At 54.4% G+C, this 15,320-nt stretch overlaps 6 protein-coding genes across 6 annotated transcripts; 5 read left to right on the top strand and 1 right to left on the bottom strand.

The window, feature by feature from the left end:
* Nucleotides 1-71: 71 nt before the first annotated feature.
* On the top strand, nucleotides 72-1,706 carry J4E88_006094 (uncharacterized protein; the record flags this gene model as incomplete). Its single annotated transcript, XM_049399724.1, has 5 exons — nucleotides 72-119; nucleotides 183-201; nucleotides 260-416; nucleotides 464-1,442; nucleotides 1,494-1,706. The coding sequence occupies 5 exons, from the start codon at nucleotides 72-74 to the stop codon at nucleotides 1,704-1,706; spliced, it is 1,416 nt and encodes a 471-aa protein (XP_049254737.1).
* A 482-nt stretch (nucleotides 1,707-2,188) lies between these two features.
* On the top strand, nucleotides 2,189-5,158 carry J4E88_006093 (uncharacterized protein; the record flags this gene model as incomplete). The annotated part of the gene is made up of 2 exons (XM_049399723.1): nucleotides 2,189-2,764; nucleotides 2,810-5,158. The coding sequence occupies 2 exons, from the start codon at nucleotides 2,189-2,191 to the stop codon at nucleotides 5,156-5,158; spliced, it is 2,925 nt and encodes a 974-aa protein (XP_049254736.1).
* Nucleotides 5,159-5,326: 168 nt separating this feature from the next.
* Nucleotides 5,327-6,308, bottom strand: J4E88_006092 (uncharacterized protein; the record flags this gene model as incomplete). The annotated part of the gene is made up of 3 exons (XM_049399722.1): nucleotides 5,327-5,539; nucleotides 5,852-6,218; nucleotides 6,274-6,308. 3 exons carry the CDS (start codon nucleotides 6,306-6,308, stop codon nucleotides 5,327-5,329), a joined length of 615 nt encoding a protein of 204 aa, XP_049254735.1.
* A 1,719-nt stretch (nucleotides 6,309-8,027) lies between these two features.
* Nucleotides 8,028-8,567, top strand: J4E88_006091 (uncharacterized protein; the record flags this gene model as incomplete). The annotated part of the gene is made up of 1 exon (XM_049399721.1): nucleotides 8,028-8,567. One exon carries the CDS (start codon nucleotides 8,028-8,030, stop codon nucleotides 8,565-8,567), a length of 540 nt encoding a protein of 179 aa, XP_049254734.1.
* A 16-nt stretch (nucleotides 8,568-8,583) lies between these two features.
* Nucleotides 8,584-9,321, top strand: J4E88_006090 (uncharacterized protein; the record flags this gene model as incomplete). Its single annotated transcript, XM_049399720.1, has 2 exons — nucleotides 8,584-8,745; nucleotides 9,175-9,321. The coding sequence occupies 2 exons, from the start codon at nucleotides 8,584-8,586 to the stop codon at nucleotides 9,319-9,321; spliced, it is 309 nt and encodes a 102-aa protein (XP_049254733.1).
* Nucleotides 9,322-10,344: 1,023 nt separating this feature from the next.
* Nucleotides 10,345-11,108, top strand: J4E88_006089 (uncharacterized protein; the record flags this gene model as incomplete). Its single annotated transcript, XM_049399719.1, has 3 exons — nucleotides 10,345-10,349; nucleotides 10,572-10,740; nucleotides 10,989-11,108. 3 exons carry the CDS (start codon nucleotides 10,345-10,347, stop codon nucleotides 11,106-11,108), a joined length of 294 nt encoding a protein of 97 aa, XP_049254732.1.
* Nucleotides 11,109-15,320: the final 4,212 nt, after the last annotated feature.

Below are 15,320 nucleotides of genomic sequence, written 5' to 3'. Positions count from 1 at the left end.
TTGTGTTCTGCATTCCGTGTGTTGAAGAGTGATACTCCCATCCCCCGCATCTACCCCACGTAAAGCTAGCTATGGCATTGAGTGCACGATCAGCTTCCCGAGCTCTACGGGCCGCCAAGGTGAGCTTCAAAAGTTATGCGACGGCATATACAAGACATTGAGAGCTGACAAACGCTTTACAGGCGCGTCCTTTTGTTTCTGGTACGCCATTGGGTCACCCACTTCAATCGTCATCGTCCTAACGCGTTGATCGCTGCAGTGCAAGCATGTAGCTACTCTTCCTCCTCTGAGCCAAATCTCAAGGAGACGTTCAAAAAGGTTCTGCCTGCGAAGCGCGAGCTCCTGAAGAAGGTCAAGGCACACGCCGACAAGAAGCTCGGCGATGTCAAGGTTGAGAATGCGCTCGGTGGCATGAGGTATGAACCCCAATCATATCTAGAGGCGCGCTCTAACATGACTGAAGGGGTCTCAAGGCCATGGTTTGGGAAGGCTCGGTTCTTGATGCGAATGAGGGCATTCGATTCCACGGCAAGACCATCAAAGACTGCCAAAAGGAGCTGCCCAAGGGTACTTCCGGCACCGAGATGCTTCCTGAGGCCATGTTCTGGTTGCTCCTCACAGGCGAAGTGCCATCAGTATCACAAACTCGCGCACTCTCGCGGGAGCTCGCCGAAAAGGGCCAGATCCCCAAGTTCGTTCAGAAGATGCTGGACGACTTCCCCAAAGATCTCCACCCGATGACACAGTTCGCATGCGCCGTCTCAGCACTAAACTACGAGTCCAAGTTCGCGAAAGCCTACGAGAAGGGTATCAACAAGGCCGATTACTGGGAGCCTACCTTCGACGACTGCATCAGCCTGCTCGCCAAACTGCCTACCATCGCCGCGAAAATCTACCAGAACGCATACCGTGGCGGAGGCGCTCTCCCGAACGAGATTGACCTGAACCAAGATTGGTCGTACAACTTTGCTGCCATGTTGGGCAAGCCAGGCAAGGAGAACGAGGGCTTCCAAGACCTTCTCCGGTTGTACCTTGCTCTGCATGGTGACCACGAGGGTGGTAACGTCTCGGCGCACGCAACACACTTGGTCGGATCTGCGCTCAGCGATCCTTTCCTGAGCTATAGTGCTGGTCTTCAAGGCCTCGCCGGACCCCTGCACGGTTTGGCTGCGCAAGAGGTGCTGCGTTTCATCCTCGACATGCAGAAGGTCGTTGGTGAGAAATTCACCGAGAAGGATGTAAATGAGTTCCTCTGGAGCGTTCTCAAGTCTGGGCGTGTTATTCCTGGTTACGGACACGCCGTGCTCAGGAAGCCCGACCCGCGATTCGAAGCACTCATGGACTTTGCCAACGCACGACCCGAGATTGCGGCAGACCCTGTTTACCAGCTGGTTAAGAAGAACTCTGAGGTTGCGCCGGATGTCCTCAAGGAGCACGGAAAGGTGAGATGGAATGTCCTGATCAACTCAGATCATTGCTGACTTGTTACGTAGACCAAGAACCCCTTCCCGAACGTTGACTCGTCGTCCGGTGTTCTCTTCCACCACTTCGGCTTCAAGGAGACGCTCTACTACACAGCGACCTTCGGTGTCAGCCGTGGTCTGGGCCCGCTCGCACAGCTGATTTGGGACAGGGCACTGGGTCTTCCCATCGAGCGGCCCAAGTCGATCAACCTGCAGGGCATACTGGACCAGGTCGGCGCATAGGCGTCGAAGGTCATAGGCTTGTTGGAGAAGATGTGAAGTTAGAATGACGAACCCGATGGTTGGGAAATGTAGCCATGAATTCAAACACGTATGCAAACAATGTCAGCGTGGTTCGGTGAAGGGTGGATGATGCGCAATCAGAAGGCCCGCCTGGACGCAAGCGCGGGCGGGAGTCGACCCACGAGATCGGCACCTAGTCAGGGACGAGACGCCATCGCGCGCAAGCCAGCCCGGTGAAACATTCGCCTTGAACCACGACGCTCGCTGTGCACGCCGTGTCTTCTGTCCTACAGAAACACTCTAAGCATCCTCTTTACTCGATCCATCACTCCCTCGTGATTGCCGGACTATCGCATTCAATGCTAGCCTCAACATCATAGAGCTCAACGCTCGCGCCGTCATCGATAGCCTAGCCGTTTGAGCCGCGAACGACACAACACCGCCCATTTCTTCCTTTAAAGCAGGCCCCGGCGCCGACCAAGATGCCGCCCTACGAAGCCCACGAAATGCGCCGTGGCAAGTACGCCAAGCTCGACAACCCCGTCGACGACGATGTCGAGACCCCGACGCGCTTCTCCTCCGAATCCAACGGCACGCTGGAAGATCTCGAAGAACACGACCCACTCGCATTCGACAGCAAGATCAGGCGCAAGAAGAGCGCCGGCGATCTCAAGGTCCGGAAGGCGTCCTACAGAGACACCGAGGACGCGGCGCCATTCCCCATACAGCAAAGGAAGTCGCGGTGTGCGCCAGGACGGTGCTGCTGCTGGCTGCTAGTCTTCGTCGCCGCGACCGTACTGATACTCGCCTCGGGTGGCATATGGGCATACAAGGTCTCGGTGCCTGAGGATGGGCTGAGTCCGCCGTGGTACCCCTCGCCAAAGGGTGGCACCGACCAGGCATGGGAGGACAGCTATAAGAGGGCTGCGGACCTGGTCAAGCAGATGACGTTGCCTGAGAAGGTCAACATCACAACAGGCACAGGCTGGAGCATGGATCTCTGCGTCGGCCAGACTGGGCGCGTAGACAGGCTGAAGTTCCCCAGCTTGTGTCTACAGGTACGTACACCCCGCATGTCTCTAGGACTATACTAATGTGTTCAGGACGGCCCACTGGGTATTCGATTCGCCGACAACATCACCGCATTCCCTGCCGGTATCACCACCGGCGCGACCTGGTCCAAGGAACTCATGTACCTACGCGGAAAGGCCCACGGCCAAGAAGCACGCCTCAAGGGCGTCAACGTCCTGCTGGGTCCTGCCATGGGTCCTCTCGGGAGAATGCCAGCTGGTGGTCGCGTCTGGGAGGGTTTCGGTTCGGATCCCGTTCTACAAGGCATCGCAGCGGCCCAAACCATCAAGGGCATCCAGGACGAGGGCGTCATGGCTACCGCAAAGCATTATGTCGCCAACGAACAAGAGCACTTCAGACAAGCATGGGAGTGGGGCCTTCCAAACGCGATATCGAGCAACATCGACGACCGCACACTACATGAGATCTACGCATGGCCCTTTGCCGACTCCGTCAAAGCTGGAGTGACCAGCGTTATGTGCTCGTACAACCAGGTCAATTCCAGTTATGCCTGCCAAAACTCCAAGCTCCTCAACGGCGTCCTGAAGGATGAGCTGGGTTTCCAGGGCTTCATTCAGAGTGACTGGCTAGCACAGCGTTCAGGTGTGGCTAGTGCTCTTGCGGGCTTGGATATGACCATGCCGGGAGATGGCTTGAGATGGGCCAAGGGCAACAGCTTATGGGGCCCTGAGCTTACCCGTGCGGTTCTCAATGGCAGCGTGCCAATCGATCGTGTCGACGACATGGTTACTCGTATTGTGGCATCTTGGTATCAGGTTGGCCAGGACAAGTGGGAAAATGACGGACCAAACTTCTCTTCGTGGACCAACGACCGGGTCGGCAAGCTTCACGAGGGCAGTCCATCGGACCACGAAACAGGCATTGTAAACCAGTACGTCAACGCGCAAGGAGAAGGGAAAGAAGCCCATGGACACCTAGTCCGTCGCGTCGCTGCCGAAGGTACCGTCTTGGTGAAGAACGAGGGCAAGATGCTGCCTCTGGACCGAAAGGGATGGAAGACTGGCGGCAAGGCCAAGACAAAGTTCCGTGTTGGTGTCTTTGGTGAAGATGCACGTCTCCCTCATGAGGGAATCAACCACTGTCCAGATCAGAGCTGCAACGAAGGTACATTAGCCTCAGGATGGGGCTCTGGCGCGGTCAACTTCTCGTATCTAGTGGAGCCCATGTCCGCTATTCGAGACGCGTTCGACAACGAGACTGTTTACGTCACCGATTGGCTAGAAAACAAGCTGCCTAGCCAGAAGGAGATTCTCGTCGATCAGGACCTCTGCATTGTCTTCGCTAACGCCGACGCCGGAGAGGGCTACCAGCACTATGAAGGCATTCGTGGTGACAGGAATGACCTTAACCTGCAAAAGGGCGGCGATAAACTGATTCAGGATGTTGCTAAAGATTGCGGAGAAGGCATGGGCGATGTCGTGGTTGTCATCCACACTGTTGGACCTGTAATCCTGGAGAAGTTCATCGACATCATGAATGTCAGAGCCGTCATTATCGCCAATCTTCCCGGTACCGAATCTGGTAACGCCATCGTAGACGTACTTTTCGGTGACGTCAACCCATCTGGACGTCTACCTTACACAATCGCCAAGAAGGAAGACGACTACGGCCCAGGCAGCAAAATCAAGTATCTTCCCACCCCAAAGGATGGTCTGGCGCCTCAGCAGGACTTCTCCGAAGGTCTCTACATAGACTACCGTCACTTCGACAAGAAGAACATCGCCCCACGATTCGAGTTTGGCTACGGTCTTTCGTACACCGACTTCAAGCTGTCCTCTCTCCTCATCGAAGAAAAGGGCGCTAAAACACCTCTTCCCAAGCCTCGACCTGACGGCCTGACTCCACCAAGCTATTCTACCGATCTACCAGATCCCAAATCTGTGTTGTTCCCTGAGGGCTTCAACCAGGTCGAACGGTTCATCTACCCATGGCTAGATTCCGTAAAGGGTATCAAGAAATCCGACCCCGCTCCTCCCGCTCCTCCATCTCCTCTTAGCCAAGCAGGCGGTGGTCCAGGTGGCAACCCCGATCTCTACACCACGCTCCTGACTGTATCGGCGTCACTAGAAAACGCCGGACCCGTCGACGGCGCATCAGTAGTGCAGCTCTACATTTCTTTCCCACAAAACTACAAGGACCACGAGACGGGTGAGCCCGTCGACTTCCCCGTTCGTGTGTTGCGCGGCTTTGAGAAGATCCACCTTGAGAAGAATGCAGGCAAGCTGGTGCAGTTTGATGTCACGAGAAGGGATTTGAGCTATTGGGATGTCAAGAGGCAGAATTGGGTGTTGCCTAATGGCGAATTCGGTATTAGTGTGGGTTTCTCAAGCCGAGATCTGCCGCTGGAGGGGAAGTGGTGAGCTTGTATTTTCTTGGATAGAGGGGCAATTGGTCTGGTGTTGGGTGTTATATTTTGTTGGTTGCTGATATCCCATATATACAATCTATCTATTGCTGATCTTGCTCACGATGTCAACTACACTGTATCGCTGGCCCGTGACTACTGGGCTTCGCCTTCTTGGATAAGCTCATAGTTCACTCTTTCCCGAGCCATCTCGTCCTTCCATCGGTCTGCGCCCTCTGGCAAACAGAATCGTGCGCCACAGCTTCTTGCCACCGAACTCCATGTAGTTCTTCTCTTTCATCGTAATGACATCCACATCCACGAACCCAGCTTCCGCGAAGAACTGCTTCACGCCATCGATAGTAAAGTGCGGAACCACTATCGAAGCATTCATCTTCTGGCGAAACTCAGGGTTGCTCTCGCCAACATCATGCTTCTTCTCAGCATCATGGTGGTGATGATGCCCGTGGTGATGTCCATGTCCTTGAGATCCAGAACCTTTCTCCTCCCCATGACCATGATGATGTCCATGGCCATGAACAGCATGATTCCCCTCGCTTCCCTCAATCATACTCCCATCCTCCCCCGCCAAAAGATCACCTCCCTCCAGAAAATCATTAATAACCAACACACCGCCCGGCCTCAACCTCTCCTTCAACTGCCTTGCCGCAAACACCACATCCTCAAAATGATGGAATCCAAATCCTACAGTCGCGATGTCGAAATCCCAAAACCTCTCCCCGGAAAGAGCTTCAGGATTTGGATCAGACTTGTCGAAAAGGTCGCCGACAACGGCATTGACTACATCTTCGGAAATTCCGGCGTCGCGGGCGCGCGTGTTGTAGGTGGAGACCATGTTGGGTGATATGTCGATGCCTTGGGTGGAGGTGACGTAGGGTCCGAAGACGCGGGTCATGAGGCCGGTTCCGCATGCGTAGTCTAGAAGGCGGACTGGTTGAGTGGTGGAATCTGTGAAGGGTATGCCTACCCAGGATAGGTCAGAGCGGAGGGTAGTGGCGACTCGGTCGTTGACGACTTTGAACCAGGGTTTGCTGTCGTAGGAGTCGGATATGGCACTGTGATACGTTTAGTATGGTTCCACATTTCTGGATTTGAGGAGGGGTCGCATACTCGAAGTACCGGCGGTTGGCTTCTGCGTAGCTCATCTTGGATGGGGCTATGGTGAGGGGTAGTTTGGTGGTTTTGGTAGTGGTGATACAGTCTCAATGGGTATGTAAAATGTTTGGAAGATGTGAGAGGCAGCAATTGGGAAATTGGGGAAGATTCAATGTTCCTTTTGTATGTTGAAGATGGTTGCGAAGATGGAAGCAAAGTCGCCGATCTACGTCGGAGACATATGTACGCTAAGCCTCTATTGGTGGAGCATCACCAAAATGGATTGGAAAACACGCAGTATATGACACTATGTTATCGGATATCATAGCATGCAAAGAAATAATTACGTCTCCAGAGTTTTGTGTACACATACGCTAATATTATGAGTCGTTGGATGCACAACCGGCCGAACGTTGCTCATTCTACATCTGAGCTATGAAGACTAGTCGTCGGAGACATTGTCGTCTGGCTCCGTAAAGTATAGAAAAGCAACCACTCATCGTGAACTCAAATTCGCCGTCGCGATAGACAAAATATGACTCATAGCCGTCTATGACAGAGTAGAACTTTCGTTGTGTTCAACACAGGCATTCTCGTCGATGCGCATATGTCTGTGTTGTGCCATGTATCATCAAGAGAATATGCCTTCCATGCTGTCTATGTTCTCCAGTGCTGATGAATTATTGTCTCCTCGAGAGACTTGGGTTTGCAGAGCTTGTTGCCGCGCAAGGCCTTCTTCTCTTTTCCGCCGTTTCCTCGCGTCCGCATCTTCCCAATCTGGCTTGGATCCACTTGTCGCAGTCGGTTCGTACGTCTCCAAAAGGGCCTTGCGAAACCGGCTTATTCGATCGAAGTTGATGTTGAATCGCTCGTTTGCGATGTTTACTAGTGTTCGTAAATACCGCTCGTCTACCAAGGCAACATTGCGGCCATCACCATCTTGATACCCAATGATGGAGTCGAATGAATAACCAGCTGACCGGACAGCCACCATGGGGTTTGACTCTGCTGTCTTCGCTGAACCTAGACTAACGGCGCCACTCTCACGGAACCCGGCAGCTAAGGCAGCAGTGAGGACACCTTGGGCATGATCCATGGATGCACTCAGGACGTGGAGTATCTGTGCCACGTCAGACCATGTCAACCTGCCATGACGACTGAAGATACCATAGGTTCAAATTTAAGATGAATGTACCTGCTGGACACGCTAGGTGTTTCCTCCGTTGCTTCAGCCTTGTCTAAGCCGAACTTTGACATGAGGTCACATGTTGCTTCGTCTCGCCCAAGTGGCGTGTGTGAGATGAACAGCCATGCACCCCCACCACCTTTTCCTCCTGGTCCAGCGCGTGAACTCTCGCCTTCAGGCAATGCATCTGGTACTTCATTGTCTGCTTTGCGTCCTTCCAAAAACACGCTGATGCGCCCCGAACAGCTGCTAGTGGTGACTAGTCCTGGGAGATTGTTGATCTCGCCGATTAAATCTCGGATGGGCGCATCGACGGACCCCTTTGGCGACAGATCATGATACTCGCCATCTGGAGCGTCAAGTTGCTCCAAGATCTTTTGCTTGCGAGCTTCGAAGCGTGTCGGCATGTCAGTCGGGCGTGCTTCCTGGCTGGGGTGGAAACGTGACAGCGCGCTGTATTTTCGCGTTCGAGTGCGTCATCGATGGTCTGTGCGCGCGTCATCTTCCAAGCAGCCACGAAGGCACCTGCAATGACAACTGAGTATCACGCCTATCACTTTCCCAAGTCGCATCACTCGAGATCATGCCACGTAAAGCCACTAAAAGCGCAAGTGCTCCAGCTCCCAGGAGCAATTCTAAACGTCCTGCGCCGGAGGTTCCAGCACGGCAGTCTAAGAGAGCACGGGCTACCGCAAGGAAGTCTTACGTCGAGCCTGAGAGCGACACGGATAGCGACGGGAACAAACCCAAGGCAGACGTCGCACCCGACGATGACGAGGATGACGTTGTAGCATCAGACTACGAGGAACATAGCGACAAGGATCCATCGTCGGAATCCGAGCACGATGAAACCGCCAGTGACGACGAATCTGAGGGCAAGCGAGCAACTCCTAGAGGGCGCGAAACCAAGAGCCTTGCCATACACAAGAAGGTCGCTGGCGAGAAAGAGCTATGGAAACCTGGTGCGAAGCTCGCACCAGGAACGCAGCTGATCATCAAGAAACCAAAGGCTCGAGATGCAGGCGACACGCCGTACTTGGATCACACAATCCACCCAAATACTATGCTGTTCCTTAAGGACTTGACGGCTAACAACGACCGCCAATGGTTGAAGCGTGAGTGATGGCTTATTACGTTTCATGTCAAACGGCACGATCGGATCGCTAGCTGACGTCTATATCGTAGTCCATGACCCTGACTTTAGAGTTTCATTCCAAGATTTTACCACTTTTGCGGAGAAGGTATCCGAGAAGATCATCGAGGCAGATGAGACCATCCCAGAGTTGCCTGTCAAAGATGTAGTAAGTGTTTCCGACTGGACTGTTGCAGTACGATTTACTAAAAAGTGTAGATCTACCGGATTTACAGAGGTGAGCCCGAAGTATGGTCTCAGCTGGATTATGCTCACAGTAGAAAGATATTCGGTTCTCGAAAGACCCAACCCCGTACAAGGTGAGTGGATACATCGAACTTCCACGCTAGGGTGGGGTCATGCCCTTGAAGCCGTGTCACGAAGTCGAGAGACACAGCATGCTGCCAAATCATCATGGCGCTATGGCATATACTCTGCGACCCGACGAATAGCTTCAGCATGATGCCCTTTCACGGCTATATGCAAAGCAGGCTGACCTGATCTAGACTTACTTTTCTGCGGCCTGGTCAAGAACTGTAAGTCACACATGCGTACAAGCTTATGTGAGCCCCACACTGACATTGTATACGACGTGCAGGGACGCAAGGGACCCTACGCACACTACTACATCCAGGTGCAACCCAATGGTGGTAGCTTCGTAGGTATGTTCGATTCTCCTCTCTTCGTCTTCGCGGAGACACCCGAGCCGCGAGCTGTTGTGGAACTCAAGCGCAGTGCGAAGTGACCTCGTGGCCACCGCATTGCTTCTTTCGACTCCATGTGCATAGGGTATGCAAGTGTACCCAATGCTCGTCACCACGACAGCTGCTGCGAGCCTCGGCTCCACAGCGACTCTTGTCGTGTGGTCGACCTTGCACTCCTGACCATGTGTCGCATTATACGACTGCCGGCTCGGAGACGACAATGCATCGCCATGCGGTGAGATTGACCGATCCGACCAGCGCTGCACGTTATGGCCATGCGGGGAATATTGACGGTCACTATGCCACACAATTGGACCCATGTGCCTATGTCTCGTCGGACAGCGTAGAGTAACATATTGTCTTCTCGGTTGTACCGCGCGGTATCCGGGAGGTAACGTATCGAACCGTTTGAGGGTTTGGCAGCGTGCAGCGAGGTGTCGTCGGGATGGTACATTCATCTGATGCACGTCAGTGTGTATCCATTCTGCCTATGCAAGAGGCACCATAGTCAGCGGCGCGTCAATGGCTCATCGATATCCTTTCTTACACGAGAATGCGCTGACTTTGAAAGGTGGTGGCTTCTGGCAGCCTGACGCGTCGACTCTGGCCAAACTACGACGCGACATTGATCGCAAACCGCACAAGATCAAGGCCGTACTAACGGACTCTGGTATTCGAGAAGCTTTCCTGGGTGGAGTCAAAGATGACGAGAAGAAGGCTGTGAAGGCTTTCACGAGCTTGTCGATGAATCAGTCGAATGCTCTGAAACGCAACCCAAAGGTATGCAGCATCTGTTTAATCCATCCCTTGAGACAGCAGGGTATCAGCAGACAGATCTCGTGTCATCAAGCATGAAATATGCTTGTGAAACACCATGGTCACGACGTCTTCTCACAAGCAGAGTCGATTTTTGCAAGGTCTGGTATCGGCTTTGCCGCGATCGGGTACTGTCCGCCGCCTGACACGGTTCAACACCAAAACTAGCACGGAAGCTCCCCGCCTACAAGGATGTATCTCCATGAAAATCTTCCGCTACACCATCTCGCAAACGGCACACGATCACGATGACGTACAATCAGCTTCAGTCTCGTACTGGAAGGTTGTGCGTTACAACTGTGTGCCGTCCCGCAAATAGAGTTTCAAGTCGCCCCGCACTCAACAAGTTGAGCTGAGTTGGAGTAGTCATGGCTAGCACCCTTTGAGTAGGCGGGGTTCTCTGCTCGCAGCAGTCTGCAAAAGCCCAGTCGCGGGGATTATGATGAACAAACTTCAAACTTCAAACTCACTGCAGCTGTTCATGTTTGCTGACACCTCTCCAGGGATATGACCATGACCACAAAGATGTCGAACTCATGCGGCTCCGCAACTACACCATGGGGCGGAAGCTCGCAGACGATGAAATTGTTGGTTCTGGGGGCTTGGAGCGAGTGGGTGAACTCATTGCCAGTATGGTACCCTTTGTAAGTCTATCCTTCCATACTCTTGACATTAACGGCCTCACGTTCCCATTGGACAAGACAAGATAAGAGCGGCGGCAACTTGTTAGGGAAGTGCCTGTACGGTGCAAGCGATGGGGTGACTATAGTGCCGGCCAGTAGTGCGTTGGCAATGCAGTCACCCGCCCATCGTAAAATCCTTCAGGTGTGAAGGACGACCACAGCAATCTCCCGGGAGGCGTTGCACACAAGGCCGCTAACAACCGTGGCAGATCACGTATCTGAACAGCATCGCGATGCCCGACGACGACACGTCAGACTCGAGCGAGGACGAAGGAAGCGATGCCGAGCCCGACGATGACAGCAACGCCGCAGAGGATGACGAGGCTTGATGAGAGCAATTTCAACAACGCATGTTCGAGGCACGGTGCTTCGAGCCGAAGTCATTTAGATGCACACATTGGTGGGAGCGTGGAGGAGTGGGCCACGCAAGCGCAAAGACCGCCAATAGACGCTGGTGTAACCCTGCCACGGTGGCGCTGACTGGTTGACACAACCGATGCCATGCAACAGACTAAGTCATCGTGCAGCATTAGCTCCAGCACGAGCGGATAACTGGGATCAACATGCAGCGCTAGTAGGTCACGGGAGCACTTATGCCAAATGCAGTATCCTCGGTCTTATGATGGGCCTTGTTCATTTCGGATCTAGCTGCCTCGTACCCTGGCCCCCTCTTAAAGCTACGCTCAGACGCGGGCCTGCCGTCTTTCTTAGCGGCTTTTCCCTAGCTAAACGAACGAGGGGAGGCAGTGCACAGTGCTCACTCTCCCTCTTTTTCGATCACGACGCAGTGTAGATGGCTGACCGCATCGATGCCAGATTCTTGCCATGACAGTGCAGCAGAGGATTTGCCAGGGTGTGCAGCTATCGCTTCATATAATCGCCAGGCCCCGATCAGCTGGCCTCCCCACTATCCATTTTGGCACAGTGACATGCTGCACACGTTGCGTTAGTCTATACACGGCTACGGCTCGGGGCGCACTCGTTGTCCGTCTGGGATGCATGGGTTTACGCCCTAACGCGTCTGATCGAGGCCAGCTGCATCTCATGACGAAGGCTTCAGCGAATCTTTACCGGCGCCGTGAGTAGCTGGCGGTTAGTTGCTGCATCGCTCAGCGTCATGCACTCATAAGAAGCGGAAAGTTGAGCGGCTTACGCTGTTGGGCTGCGCTTGACGTGGTGTAAGCATGACGCCAGCAGCTCCAACGCCAAACCTTCAGAATCTCAATGCGAGCTGTGGTCCTTCTACGGCGCGATTTTGCATTGCACAGTGCATTCCAGTTGAACAACGAGGCTTTGAGCAGCTTCAGTATGCCTTCAAAAGGCGGTGTGGTTATAAGGCAACTCGTTGTGTCTATTGAATCCCACCGTCCATCACACCGATGAGCTGCAGATATTTCTTTCTTCCGCGAATTAGCACGCTTCGGGCTGATCCATCGACCCGCAATGGCTTGCGTCCGCTTATCCACCCCTTCCGCGTCTCTAGATGATATTTACCGGCGTTTGTGACACAGCTGGATCTCGCAAAGCCAAAACGTGTCGCCTTGCCCTTCTCGGCCTTCCGCCGGGTTCGGTAAGGCGAGCCTACACCGTCGTCTGCCCGAAGATGAGGCGGACGAGCGCTGGGGTAGAGAACGGAGATGGGATACCGCTTATCCGACAGGATGTCGTCCCTCACACCACTACTGCAAGGACGGAAACTCGTTTGTTGGAGCATCAGCAACATGCGGTACTGCGGCGCATCAAAAGTATTGTCAGGATGCAAAGGAATGCGTGTACACCGATGCAACGCCATCACCAGACTGACCACGCCTCTATCGCACCAGCACACCTTGACAGATCGGTGAGGTTGTTTGTTTTGCACTGGCCACGGACGCGCTGTGGAAGCATTGCCCGCGTTCTTTATGCCTGTCAGACACTAGAACGGTGCCACGGGCGAGGCATCGTCTCGGAGGCTTGACGATATCTTCCCGCCTGATATATCTGAATCTGGTTTTACCTGCAGATTGGCGGTACACAAAATGCGGCACAAGCGACATGGCCCTTTTGCGCTGCTTACGGTGACACGAATGGGTAGACTCCGCAATCTCCAGCTATGCTATGCATATTGCGGGAAGGCTTCGGTGACACAAACTTCGTTAATCTAATTATCAACGGGACACACGCGGGAATTCCACATCTCGTCCCGAGCCGCGAATACACCTGGTTCCAATTGAGCCAGCTCCCACCGTCCACGCGCGGCGTCGCAATCTCCATGGCCACCACCATGACTGAGCATCGCTTACCGTCTGCACTGCAGTGGTGATGGACGTTGCGCGGCTATTTGCTTGGGTGAATCGACCGAGGCGGCTGAAGATCACGTCCAGAACAGATCCTGGTTGATCTACCCCACAATCCGCTCACTTGGTGTAACCGTCATCAGCGGCATTCAACGGCACTTTTTCAATGTGCAACACAAGGCTGCTGTCCTTGATTGTCGGCCAAGTCAAGGATGATGCTCCTTGGACTGATGGTTTCAGACGAATATAGTCGCAGACAAATGACTGCATTGGGCCTCATCTATCACGCGCTCGTGACTGACTCGAAAGGGCGAAATACGGTGTGGCAGTCAATCAAATTACAACAATTATTAAAAGCGATTGGCTGCAAGCGGTCATCCCGCTGAATACGGTGCCAATGAGTGAAAACGGCACTGTGGCCGGGACGACGGCTTTGACCGGTAGACACGTCTTGTGACTGCAGCAAGGTTTTTTGTCGTGCTCGATAGGATTTACCCGTCGAGCAGCAGCTGCAAGGCACATGCCAGCTGGAATGCTGAGATTTGCCCAAGTAAGTTGAATGCTAGGCAAGGGACGTGCTGATTGGTCGATTAAATTTGACCGAGACCTGGACGGTGGAAAACTAAGCTTGAGAGAGTGCGGGCCGTCCGCCCTAATCTCGAGGCAAGAGACACAGGACGAGGTGCTTAGGCAAGCATGGATAGCAATGAACTACTGCTGACTATTCTTTGTTCCAGGTGTGGGCGTCGTCACGTATATGCAGTCAGGTGAAAATAGGCCGGCGAGGAGCCGAGGCTGAAAGCGCCCTGGGCGTTTCGCGATTCTCCATGCCACCGTGCCTACATCCGCACAAGTCCGAGATTCGTCACCAGCGGGACTTGCGGCACCGCCACTACCAAAGAATAGGCACAAGTGCCGTCGAATTCTTTGTATCGGTTTGTCTCGACTATCGTGGAGGCGTCGAATCAGCAGCGCGAGGAAGTGTTTTGCCATGGGCACCAGTTCGCAAGCCTTCGCCGGCGCAAGGGATGAACGGTTTGCCAAATTGTGGATGTCAGATTGAGAGGCGTGATTCGAGGACGAAAGTGGGCTGCGTCGCATGCCGGCCGTCTTACACGAAGCAATAGCAGCTGAGAGAGACGATGTCGGACGGTTTCTTCACAGGCAAGACTGGCCAGAATCGGCTCTATGACCAAGCAGCTTGCGCGTGAAGGCGAAAAAGAGCAGCAGCTGCGCTCAACGAACGGTTCTCCCGGCGCAAGATATCGGCTCTCCCGTAGACACTGCCCCGCGAAGGAGTAAGTGCCTGAAGTCGCCGAGACGCACCGGCAGGGCCATGACTAGCGAACAGAGGGCACTCACGTCACAGTTGTCCAAGCAGACGTAGTTGCCGAAGTGTTACACACCAACAGTCGGACAGGGATGCTGCCGTCCTTGTCGAGGAAAATGACCGACGCCCCGAATGGATCAGCCCTATCAGACATGTGCGCAAATGAAGCAGACGGCAGGCGGGAACTCGAGGTTAGGGCAGGGAGGTGCGCGGGAGGTGCTGCAGGCGGCCACTTGCAGTGGACACGTCGGAGAAGCAGTTCTGGGGAGGACGAGGCAGCGTCACGATGCATGTGTACAAAAAGCATATTGCAGCAGGCGGCCGGGGCCAGTCGCGGAGGGTAGGACCAAAGCTGACCGGACGCAGGCGCGTACCGTGGTTCGTGAGCTGTCGAATGCGCGAGCTATGGGCTTGGCGGAGGAAGCGACACGAGGGACGCAGAGACGGGCCGTAGACGATTCAAGAGCCCGAGGTGGTTCCATGAGTGTTTAGCGACTGTGCCACGGTAGACGCACGCGCAGTGCAGCAGCGACGGGCGGGCTCTGGAGCAAGCGCGGTGCAGGCAGGGCGCGGCGTGCAGGGCAGACTGGGAGGCCGTGGCCTTTCTAGTAATTGTTGCGGCGGCGTGTGTATGTAATTAAAGGCTCGTAGATCACAGCGCGACGGGAGTCCCCGAGGGCTTGGCGAGTCACACATCTCAAGCAAGCTGCCGGCCCGCAGCAGCATCATGCACATGGGTGGCCGACAAGGTTGGGGCAGCTTTGACGGCCATGGGCGGCGTCATGGGCGTGTCATGGGCGCGGTCGCAATACACAGGCCAGACAGGGCGTGGTAGGGGCGGCTCGCACTCAGCGTGTGCTGCTCGCCGGTAGCTCGTGTGCGCGGATGGGTGGGCTGCCCAGCTGCACGTCGCGCTGCAAGTGAGGATGCCGCAT

The sequence above is a fragment of the Alternaria novae-zelandiae genome (assembly GCF_023758075.1).
Source record: "Alternaria novae-zelandiae strain BMP 2774 chromosome Unknown scaffold_11, whole genome shotgun sequence".
NCBI lineage: Eukaryota > Fungi > Ascomycota > Dothideomycetes > Pleosporales > Pleosporaceae > Alternaria > Alternaria novae-zelandiae.
The sequence above is the reverse complement of the archived record's forward strand: the minus strand, read 5'-3'. Positions and strand labels throughout refer to the sequence as shown.